Source organism: Capricornis sumatraensis, chromosome 3, assembly GCF_032405125.1.
Source record: "Capricornis sumatraensis isolate serow.1 chromosome 3, serow.2, whole genome shotgun sequence".
Lineage (NCBI taxonomy): Eukaryota > Metazoa > Chordata > Mammalia > Artiodactyla > Bovidae > Capricornis > Capricornis sumatraensis.
The window spans coordinates 75,026,404-75,038,929 of NC_091071.1; the positions used below are offsets into that span (position 1 = coordinate 75,026,404).

The following is a 12,526-nucleotide window of genomic DNA, read 5'->3' on the forward strand; positions in this document are numbered from 1 at the left end:
AATTCATTCCTCTCCTTCTTTCCTCTTTTGTAACCAACTATACTTCAGTAAAACATCTGCTCGCAATTCTGGAGACCCGGGTTCAATCCTGGGGTCGGGAAAATCCCCTGGAGAAGGAAATGGCAACCCACCCCAGTACTCTTGCCTGGGAAATCCCATGGACAGAGGAACCCGGTGGGCTAGTCCATGGGATCGCAAAGAGTCAGACATGACTGAGCGACTTCACTTTCACTTTCACTATACTTCAATCCTTTATTTTAAAAAGCAATGTGCTTTGGGTTGCCAGAGGTGTGCAATGAGAGGCTGGATATACATATCTGCATTTGTATACCCAAATACACATAGGATATATATTTGATGAAAGGGATTCCTGGTTACATGTTATGCATTGAATAATAGTCTGGGTGCTAATGTCTCTGGCAAACCAAACTAAAACATTCATATCACTTTGATATTCAGTCAGATCTTACAGTATAAGTCTTCGGCTCATTAGCTGTTAATTGTAGGTGGCAATTTGGAAACAGATTCATTATGTTTGGCTGTTTTGTCAGCTGATAAGAATTTCAACAACCTGAATTTACAATGAGGCCTTGGTTTACATATTACCCCAAAAGTCACCAGAAAAGATGACAGTATCAAAAAATAAGACATACATCTCCCATACATTCCTTTATTCTTCCTTCTGGTTTAGACAAACATTGTCTCTTTTAGCAGAGGCTAATAAGTGAAATAAATCCAAGAGTGTGCTGGTAAATATTTAATAACTATGTCTCAGAAAAAAAAAAGGAAGGGCTGTTTCTAATTTGTTGTCGAGTTTGTTGTGTTTGTCTAATGTTGTGTTTGCTTTGTGCTTGTCAAGTCCCACAGTATGACTATTCCCATCATTGATGATTTCAAGCTACCATGGGGGAAGAGGTCAGTCCAGTCCACTTTAGCGATGAATTTTTATACGCTGACTCCAGAACACAACATGAGCCCCAAATATTAATGAGAAAAATCAGCTGAATGGATGTCTCCTGAACTAGAAGATCACTGTTTATTGCACAGGAAAACTGTAGAGATTGATTACATATGTTTAATTTTTCCACCTAAATAAAAATGCCAGCATTTTTGAAGGAACTGATTCTTAAATTTATTGCATTTGCTCAGGACTGAAGCCCAGCCTCTCAGGATGCACCACTTTGGTTAGGTGTATTTTCTCTGATCCTCTCAAAATATGTTGCACATATGATATGGCAAGTATTTGAGAAGTCCTTATTTTCCATTTGGTGTCAGAGCAATGCATTCTGAAGTACTGGTCCTACATAAGCTTTTGAGTAATCTCTACAGAGGGCTGACAAAGAAATTCTGTATGGAGTTTAAAAATTCTAAGTGGAGTTTATTTATTTATTTATTTACTTTACAACAAGACCAGCATTCTCTGACCCATCTAGTAAGAACTGTAGTATGAGGAAATAGTTAAAAACCTATCCCTAAATTTGGAAACCATAGGTTAGAGATACCTGGCATCAGTCATCTCTCACAAACCTCTAATGGCTTCTACCTCCTAGAGCATTTAGGAATTTTACTTGAAGATTAGTTAAATTATGAAACTGTTGAGAGGAAACAAGAGGGCAGGGCTGGAAGACTGGGCGTGCAGGTGGAGAATTATAATGCTGTACAGGTAATTACTAACTGAATAAACACAGTCATAAATCTAAGACTCTGGGTAAAGGAAATTTAGACAGAGACGTTTTAAAGTTTGCTCATTAAAGGAAGAGTTACCATCTGGCAACTCTTTTTTTATGAAGAAAGAGAGCAAACAACCAAGCATTACTCAAGGAACGCATGGAAACCCCACAATGAAGAAACAGCTTTGACCTTAGAAAGGAGAGGAAGAATGGTCACGGTTGAGAAAACACTGAGAAAAAGAATCCAGTGAAAGTTGTGAAAACTAAGTTACATTTCCTATACCATGGTAATAGAATCCAGAAAAATATAACCCCAGAGGCGAAGTCAATGCCAAGGTTCTTTTGAAACATAGAAGCAGCCGCCTAATGGATTTTACAGATACACATGAAATGGGAATAAAGGCTAATGTAATTGTTCAACAGTGTGGTGCAGATGATGAAATCTAAGTACTTAATTTGGAAAAATGTGTAGTATTAAGATGACTGCAATGATTACTGTGAAGAGCATGACATGTCTGAATGGGCTTGACAGGGAAAAAGAACTGTACTCTGTAATTTAGAAATCTAAAGCTAGTTATTTCTTCTAGAAACATGTACTTTATTCAATAAGCTTTCTCTATTAATTGTTTCTAGACAATGTTTGGAACAAACACCACCACCACCAATAAAGGCACACTTGAACTCCCCCCCCCCAAATAAAATTGGATTTGTTCTACAAATCTAATTATATATATTATTTCTCAATATATCAAACTCATAATTAGATTGAGATGAATCACTAAGAAGACATTTTACAATGAAAAGCTAAATTTCTATCCTTATTTTGCTTCTGAAGTATTTTATTATAAAGAAACACTAAAACACATGCCTGTGTTCTTTTTACTTAAGACTTTAATCTTAAGACTGTCATATGGGCTTCCCTGGTAGTTCAGCTGGAAAAGAATCCACCTGCAACGCAAGAGATCCTGGTTTGATTCCTGGGCCGGGAAGTTCCCCTGGACAAGGGATAGGCTACCCACTCCAGTATTCTTAGGCTTCCCTGGTGGCTCAGCTGGTAAAGAGTCTGCCTGCAATGCAGGAGACCTGGGTTCAATCAGTCGGGAAGATCCCCTGGAGGAGAGCATGGCAACCACTCCAGTATTCTTGCCTAGAGAATCCCCATGGACAGAGGAGCCTGGCAGGCTACAGTCCGTGGGGTTGCAAACAGTCCGACATGACTGAGCGACTAAGCACACAACACAAGGCTATCATACAGAGTAAAGTAAGTCAGAAAGAGAAAAACAAATATTGTATGTTAATGCATATATGAATGTGGAATCTAGAAAAATGGTATAGATGAATTTATTCGCAAGTACAAATAGCGACGCAGACTTAGAGAACAAATGTATGGAAACCAAGAGAGGAAGGAGGGATGGGATGAGCTGGGAGATTGGGATTGACATGTATACACTATTGATACTAAGTACAAAATATATAACTAATGACAAGCTGTAGTCTAGCTCAGGAAACTCTACTCACGGTGCTCTGTGGTGACCTAAATGGGAATGAAATCCAAAAAAGGGGAGATATGTGTATAAATAAAGCTGATTCACTTTGCTGCACAGTTGAAACTAACACAACGTTGTATATCAACAATACGCCATAAAAATTAATTTTAAAAAAAGGCCCCATTGGAAGAGATGTCATTGTATAAACTGATTCACTGTTTAGAACCTGAGACACCCTGGAAAGACACACAGGTAGAGTGGAAAGAAAAACATCTCCTTTATGTCCTGGAGCTTCTGTTTCTCAGGGAGGTAGGAAGGAAATGACCAGTACCAAGTCCACTGAGTTTCCTGGTGTGTTTTATCTGGTTGGCATAGGGAAGGCTTTGGAAAAAGTTTGACACTGAAAGCTTTGCAAAGTGTTTTTTTATTTTTATTTTTTCGTCAGATGTTCCTTCTCTCTCCTCCCTTAATGGGCAATTCACGGTCACCCACAGAGGACCATCTCCAGGAAAACCAAATTTAAGTGGCAAAGTCTGTCCTTAATAATCCTCCCTTTCTTCTTTGGGTCCCTCTCTCTGCTACTGACCCTCTCTAGCTGCTTTAGCCAAAAAATGGAATCAACTTAGTCACATTCTGTTGCTTATCCCAGAGGTATATTTCAAAGAAAATATCATATTGAAAGTGAAATCTCAAGTATCTGATTGAAATTTTTGGATCCGTAATGTTTTTGGATAGCTAATTTTAGATTTTGGATAGCTAAACCTTAGACAAACATAGTCAATGATATTTAAAAACTCATTGAAGTTAATATACATCTTCCTCCATTAATACCCCTCAGATTTTTCAGTCAGTGAGTCCACATTGCTTTGATCTTTTATTAGTTTTCTGTGAAATGTGTTTCCCAGTTTCTGAATACTTTCAGTAGGATTAGATCAGATCACCTTAGAATCCCATTCATTATCTTTTTGCTTGGCATTCACTTGAAAGGAGTGATGATATCCAAATGCCTTTTGTTTGTATCTTCACCAAAATGGAAAGTTGCATGTTTTCAGTTATCAATGACAAACCAAGGCATGACACCCACTCGGAAGATTGCCTCTTCAACGTGCAATGCTAAGCACAATGACAAAAGTAAATCAATGACAGAAGCCTCTTTCTGCTTCTTCTTCAGCTTGCTAAAAATAAAAGGGTAGAAGTAACTGAATACAAATTATAGTATCAGAATACATCACTGCCTGGCAAGGAGGAATGTTCCTGAAGGTATGTAGCTCCCCCAACAGTCATTGTGTGTGTCTGCTACGAAGGTCACCACAATAAATCTTCTGGTTCTCAGATAGAATTACAGTTCCCCACCTGTTAAAAACCACCACACACAGTTCCAAACCCCAGACAGGGATGACTCCCAATAGGTACAGAGATTGTCTTTCCCGACACCTATTGGGGATAATCAATTAATTTTAGAATAGTAAATAACAAGATAATAGTTTTCTATTGAGTGAGCCAGTTAACATCTTTGTGCTTCTTTATCTTCAGTTGTGCACATGGTCTCATAATTTACATATTCCAGTGGGTTTTTGTCAGGATTAAATTAAATAATGTTTATAAAATGCCTGGCAAGTAAAAAATCATTTAATGAATGGCAGCCCATCACTATTGTTCCGCCAATATTTGAGTTTGGAGAATGACTTCATCTTTTGAGTAAGGGTTACAATTGGTTTGTAGTGAGTTAGAAAAGCAGAGAGTATATTTCAGAAGCAAATCTGAGAATTATTATTAAATTAGGCTACATTCAAAGCTATCAGGAAGAACAGCAACAATAGTGACTTGTTACCAAATAAATCTTAAGGGCCTTTCAATGAACTGTGTCAAAAATACTTCCAAAGGAGTTATGAGACTTGCTCTAGGCTAGGTTGTAACTAGCTTCATTTAAGCGATTGTCTTCTTGCGCAGCTGGGAACAAAGCACATACACGAGGTTTAAAGTACCTAAAAACAGGTGTTTTGAAACACACATCACACCTCTGCTAACTGACTTCATATTGGCCTCTAAAGGTATAGGTAACACAGGTGTGCTTATGGTGTTTCTGCTACTTAACCAGTGATCCTTTATGTTAAGCATCCTGGATTATGTAAGAAAAATCTTTGTCTTTCTTCCTTTGTCCTTAGATAATAATGGGAGGCCATTTACTATAAGCTGATAAGTTGATGGATCAATACAAATATAAAGAGTGTCTCTGATCAAGGAAAAGGTTGTCTGAGCTGTGTTTCTCTCCACTTAATCTCTAAGATGGCACAATGATAGTTATCTCTACCTGGATCCCTCCCTGACATCACTTTAATAACTCAAAAGCCTCTCAGAATCACCTGGATTCCTTGTCATATTCTCGTCATTGAGAAAGGTACTATCACCCACAACCCATTCAGTTTTGCAAGCCAGAAATTTAGGAGTCATTCTTGACAGCTCCCCACTTTCCTTCCAAATCCAGCACATCATCAAGGACTGTTGATTTCATTTCCTAAATTACTCCCCCTGTCCATCTCTCTTCATCTCCCCTAGCATCAGTGTAATCTAACCTACCATCCTCTCTCTCCTGGACTATTGTAATAGCCTCTTAACTGGTCTGACTCCATAAGCTCCCCCGACACGGCTACCCCTGCCCCTAAACCATTCTCAACTCATAGCATGAACCATATCACATTATTCTGCCAACGGACCCCATGCCTAAAACTCCTATATGACTTCTGATGGCATTAGGATGAAGAGAAAAACAATGTCTTAATCAGACTGACAAAGCCCAACCCTACCCCCATCACGATCTACTCCTTCCATCTCTGCTCCAGGCTCACTCGCCTCTGCATGCTCCCGTGCTTCCTCCTGACACAAGGTAACTCATCGTTCCCTGCTGCCTGAACGATTCTCACCAACCTTTTCTGCCTAGTTACCTGTTCAGATTTCAGTTCAATCGTCACTCTCTTGAGGAAACTCCTTGATATCCGGCCCACATCAATTCTCCGTTACATACTTTCCTAGCACCTAGCAACTCCCCTTTATGGTACTTAATGAAGATGTGATTTTGTCTACATGATTAATATTTTTCTTTTCTGTTAATATGCAAGTTCCAGGAGAAAAGAGAGCACATCTATTTTTCATAGCAGTTAGCCCCAGCTGAAGCACAGGGTTTATGACCTAAATAAATATTTATAGAGTGAATAAATACACGATGTCGGGGAAGTTTTCTGCCCTGTTTTCAGTGATGAGACTATACTGTTTTTCCTTTAAAAAAGCCTCAGCAGAGAGTCTGCTTGGAAGATACCCATTTTAATCTGCAGATCTAGATATGAAAATGGGATAATGCAACCAGATTGAGGTAAGGATTGGGGGTTTGGCAAAAAAAAAAAAAAAAAGTGCATTTCTAAGGGTTTTTTTACCTTTAGTTTTAGAGAATTCAGTTTTTCCTCCCTGAGGTGTTCTCTCAGCATCTCCCGGTGGAGCCTCTCCTGCTCTCTGGCAAATTCGCCCAGGGTGTACTGGCGCACGCTGTTGTGGCGGTTGGACATGCCCAGGGTGCTGCCGCCTTGGCTGGGCACACTCGTGAAACCCTGCCTCCTGGTGAAGTAGTACACAGTGACGCAACTGAAATGTACATTCTTGGTCCTCAGCCGCTTCTCTCTTTTGAGGATGGAGGAAGCTGAAAGGGAAAGAAACAACTCAGAGAACAGCCCCACAGCAGCTTTCGGATGAGGTGACGAATTACAAAATGCCACTCGATGATCTTAAATTTACGGTCAACCCTTTCTGGCTGGGAGACACTAAAAATGTTGTCACTCAGAATTGGCACAGACTTCACATTGCTTGCTTAGATTTTCTCCTAGCTGTGGTGAAGTAGACTTTTAAGTCCTCTATAACGGTAGTCTAAGCAAACTTTTAGGCAAGTTGCCAGTAGTCTGTGAATCAGTAGCAGAATTTAATTTCTCATTTTCCTTCACCTTTTAAGTTTTTTGCTTTTATGATTTTCACATGAGTTGTATTTTACTATAACCAGAAAAGACACATATTACAAACTTTTTGGCTCTCATTTGATATGGAAGGCTCTTGGTGTGAAATGTCTATTTTTAAATTTTAGAAAATTCCAAAATGCAATAAAAATTTATAGAAAAAGGCTCAATGGCACTATTTAGGCATTTTTACAATCTAAATCTAGCCAAGTTTTCATCTGAAAAAACACCAATAAGTAACATTATGGACAGTGGGACTTTAATCCAAGTATACATTGAGAATATCAAAAACATCATGAGATATATCAGAACCTTTACTATTAGTTACAGACACATCAAGATGCAGAGAGCACCATGGAAGGTTGAGATGAACTCTGTAGTTGAGAGAAAGAGAATTACACATTGACCTTTTGAAGCTGGAAGATGTGCCGGTCTGTTTATTTTGTTGTGAAGTAACCCAGTCTTATAGAATTTGAGTGATTTCTTTCAATGAAACAGAATGAAACAATGAACCATTTATGGACTGTTCAAAGAACTATACAAAGGACTATGCATGAATTATCTCATTTTATTCTTATGACTGCTTTGAGTTAGAACAATCCAAGCCTCCATTCTGAGGAAAACAATCCACAAAAGGTTAAATTACGTGGCCAAGGTCATATAACTAGCAGTGAAAATGGGATTCATTATTCTAGAACCCAGTCTTTTAGCCATCAGGTCACTGTAGAAAGCTGGGATCAAGCAAAGGAAAATGAACAAGGCTAAGATTTGGTGCCACACTACTTCTGGGAGATGTCAACTGCTGCAGACTCCAAAGATGATTTTTATTTATAAGACTGTATAAACAATGAAAGAAAAGTAACTACAGGAGCACTTTGGATTTATATAAAAATATGCTTCACCTAGAGTCAGACATCCTGGAATGTGAAGTCAAGTGGGCCTTAGATAGCATCACTACGAACAAAGCTAGTGGAGGTGATGGAATTCCAGTTCAGCTATTTCAAATCCTGAAAGATGATGCTGTGAAAGTGCTGCACTCTATATGCCAGCAAATTTGGAAAACAGCAGTGGCCACAGGACTGGAAAAGGTCAGTTTTCATTCCAATCCCAAAGAAAGGCAATGCCAAAGAATGCTCAAACTACCACACAGCTGCACTCATCTCATACGCTAGTAAAGTAGTGCTCAAAATTCTCCAAGCCAGGCTTCAGCGATACGTGAACTGTGAACTTCCAGATGTTCAAGCTGGTTTTAGAAAAGGCAGAGGAACCAGAGATCAAATTGCCAACATCCGCTGGATCATTGAAAGAGAGTTCCAGAAAAACATCTATTTCTGCTTTATTGACTATGCCAAAGCCTTTGACTGTGTGGATCACAATAAACTGTGGAAAATTCTGAAAGAGATGGGAATACCAGACCACCTGACCTGCCTCTTGAGAAATCTGTATGCAGGTCAGGAAGCAACAGTTAGAACTGGACATGGAACAACAGACTGGCTCCAAATAGGAAAAAGAGTATGTCAAGGCTGTATATTGTCACCCTGCTTATTTAACTTCTATGCAGAGTACATCATGAGAAACACTGGGCTGGAAGAACCACAAGCTGGAATCAAGATTGCCGGGAGAAATATCAATAACCTAAGCTATGCAGATGACACCACCCGTATGGCAAAGTGAAGAGGAACTAAAGAGCCTCTTGATGAAAGTGAAAGAGGAGAGTGAAAAAGTTGGCTTAAAGCTCAACATTCAGAAAACGAAGGTCATGGCATCCGGTCCCATCACTTCATGGGAAATAGATGGGGAAACAGTGGAAACAGTGTCAGACTTTATTTTTTTGGGCTCCAAAATCACTGCAGATGGTGACTGCCGCCATGAAATTAAAAGATGTTTACTCTTTGGAAGAAAAGTTATGACCAACCTAGATAGCATATAAAAGCAGAGACATTACTTTGCCAACAAAGGTCCGTCTAGTCAAGGCTATGGTTTTTCCTGTGGTCAATATGGATGTGAGAGTTGGACTGTGAAGAAGGCTGAGCGCCGAAGAATTGATGCTTTTGAACTGTGGTGTTGGAGAAGACTCTTGAGAGTCCCATGGACTGCAAGGAGATCCAACCAGTCCATTCTGAAGGAGATCAGCCCTGGGATTTCTTTGGAAGGAATGATGCTGAAGCTAAGACTCTGGTACTTTGGCCACCTCATGCGAAGAATTGACTCACTGGGAAAGACTCTGATGCTGGGAGGGATTGGGGGCAGGAGGAGAAGGGGACGACAGAGGATGAGATGGCTGGATGGCATCACGGACTCGATGGACATGAATCTGAGTGAACTCCAGGAGTTGGTGATGGACAGGGAGGCCTGGAGTGCTGCAGTTCATGGGGTCGCAGGGAGTCGGACACGACTGAGCGACTGAACTGAACTGATGCTTTTAAGGGAATAGAATGAACTTCCAAGTTCAGTTGTCTCATTTTCTCCTTATAAAACCTTCAAGCCAAATAGAGAAGTTGCTGTGATACATATCATTTTGAGGATTTATATATTTAATAAATATAAACCAGTAGTTTTCTCAGGCACTTTCTAAATGATTGGATATATTGGTGGAAAAGACATCTATGATCCCTGCCCACATGGAGCTTTCATTTCCAGTGATGAGAAACTCATAATAAATAGACTCAAACAGAGTAAAGGAAATAAGACATTTGGGCAAGAATTTAGCTATCTCAACTTTTCCTCCTCATTAATGCTTTACTTCTCCAGAAGAGATTGCCAGGGAGCAAATGCTTCTAGCGTGTATGTAATTTTTCCATTTATCTTTTCTAGTTATCTATGTACATGTTCACGGCAACATACTTGTACTCCTGGCAGTAGTGACAATTTTCAACTTAAATTTAAAAGCTCTGATCTCCTTCATAACTGTAGGTTTAAATCATCTCAGAACAAAGAAGAATCTGTCAAAATGTAAAAGATTTCACCATAGAGAGCAAAATTCAACCATCTGCCCAGTAATTTGCTACCTGATCCGACAACCTCATCCGTCACCACCTTACAGCAGGCTAGAGCCTCTGCTTTTTGGGTGATAATCTTGAACTCATTTTGCCCTTCATATCATAAGAATGATGCCCTGAAAATACTATCTTTCAAGGCCATAATTTACAAATAAAATAAAAATATTTTAATGTACTTATTTAAAATAATTATTATAAACACATCTGATAGTTTCCTTACTTGTCTTTTAGATAATTCATAGTACTCTACATGAGTTTCCTTTAGAAATTTTTATTGAGATTTTGTACCTGCATTTTTAGATGATAAAAGAATTCCACCTTTTGGATGAATTTACTGTACCATCCTTTCACAAAAGGCCATATTATACTTTCCCCAGAAAACTGTTAAGAGATGATTTTCCAAGGCTTGGAAAAAGACAACAGCGACAGAGAGTAGAACCCCTTCACCTGGGCTCTTGGCATTTCTAACACTGTCACAGTACACGTGGACTTATGCTTTTTCCTATCCACTACAGCTTATAATTCAAACGTGCTTATACTTGTTTCAGCATTTGCATATTATAAGTAGCACTATAGAAATATGATCAAAAAGCCTACAGAATACATTTTAAAGGAAGCCTTTGAGATGTTGTAAGATTAGCCTTATAAGGAATATTTTAAATGTGGCTTTCCTAAACTTAAGAGGCACTCATGTCTCTCTCTTCTGATGATTGAACTGGAGCCCTAGAACAGGCCCTTGTGGGCTGTCTCTTGCCTCCAGAACCAATTTGACTAACAATCACAGAATGAAGTTATCAAAAAAGAGTCTGTTTTTCAAACCTGAGAAAAACAGATGAAATCCACCCAGCACATCTGCCATAGGCAATCTGAAACCTCGATACTACACCTACCTAGTAATCTGTGCCCTTTATAGGATAATTGAACTCAACGTTGTGTCTCTACAGAGTTCAGGGTTCATTTTATTACTGCAAGGTCAAGAGCAAGAAAAAAAAAAATGGAGAAGGTGGCGTTCATTACTGCTTTGAAAAATAACTAGTCTGTTTTCATATGCAATGCTAATTTTTTGCTGCCTTCCAGCTCCTCTTCTTTTATCTCATTCAGTTACCATCCTGCAGCAGAAGTGTCTAAGTGCAGCAGTATCATTTGTCCCAACCAGGACACGGCTCTTGAGACCACCATTATGGCTAGCACATCAGGGTGTACTGGTATTGCTGTACAATCATCACATATTATGGAGATAATATTGATCTTTATAAATTAAAGGAATAAACAGCATAGAGTAGCCAGCATTAGCTATCTGCAGAAGCTACTCATCTTGAAAATGCTTTTAAAAATGAATGAAGAAGAGAGTTGAGAAATTAATTCACGATGCCAGGGTTAGAAAGTAAGTAGATAAAATAACATAAGTTATACCATATATTTATATAAAGAGTTCATGCTCAGAGTGGATTAAAAATGGAAGCCATTTGGGATTAGCAGATGCAAACTATTATATATAGAATGAATAAACAACAAAAGTCCTATTATATAGCAGAGGGAGCTATATTCAATATCCTGTGATAAACCATAATGCAAAATAATATGAAAAAGAATGTATTTATGTATAACTGAATCACTTTGTTATATAGCAGAAATAAACACAAGCATTGTAAATCAGCAATACTTCAATAAAATACATGTTTAAAAAATGGAAGCCAAAGCTAAGTGAATATTCTGATCTTACAGAGAAGATGAGTATATTAAGATATCAAAGCTGCCTCACATCAGGCTCTAAGAAAATGCAACCAACCTTGCTCCATTTCGACACGCATAAACCAACCTGTTCATTCAGACTGGAATATAACTTCAAAAGTCAACAAGACTATCTGATTGACTGTCAATTCTATTTCTTGCTGAAAATAATCAAATTTGCTTTCTGGTTTATACTTCAGACGTTTGTGAATGTGTGTGTCACTGCATCTGAGATTGCCCTCTCTGTATGCACAGAGACCATCGTGTGTCTGAGTCTATAAAACTGAAGACAAGATTCTGGATCATTGATTCCACTATAGCGCAATCATTCTGGGGCCAGTGCTTGAGGAGTAATTCAGTTACTCTCTTAATGCGCATTTGGCTCTTTTAGTGTCAACAACTATCAGCAAAGTCCAGATAGAGGTGGAAAGGCAGACAGCAGTAAACAGAACTATGTATTTTGGCTCTGAAGTTGCCACATGGAGGTTAAGAGTTTTTGGTCCAGTCTGATGTTAAACAAGGGGAAAATTGTGGAAAATAATAATTTTATCATTTGGGTCTGATGAAGTTAATAGTATACGTCTTTCTCCTATCCAGTATATTCAAAAGGAAAATATCAGATGATTTGTAAGTCAATATTGAGT

The 12,526-nt window shown here is 38.7% G+C and overlaps 1 protein-coding gene across 1 annotated transcript in view; it reads right to left on the minus strand.

Annotated features, from left to right (window-relative positions):
• CSRNP3 (cysteine and serine rich nuclear protein 3) overlaps positions 1–12,526 on the minus strand; it is a 76,942-nt gene that overhangs the window by 12,651 nt on the left and 51,765 nt on the right. The window contains exon 2 of the mRNA XM_068969224.1: positions 6,586–6,845. Within this exon, the coding sequence (XP_068825325.1) occupies positions 6,586–6,845 (260 nt within the window). The remainder of the gene's footprint in view (positions 1–6,585; positions 6,846–12,526) is intronic.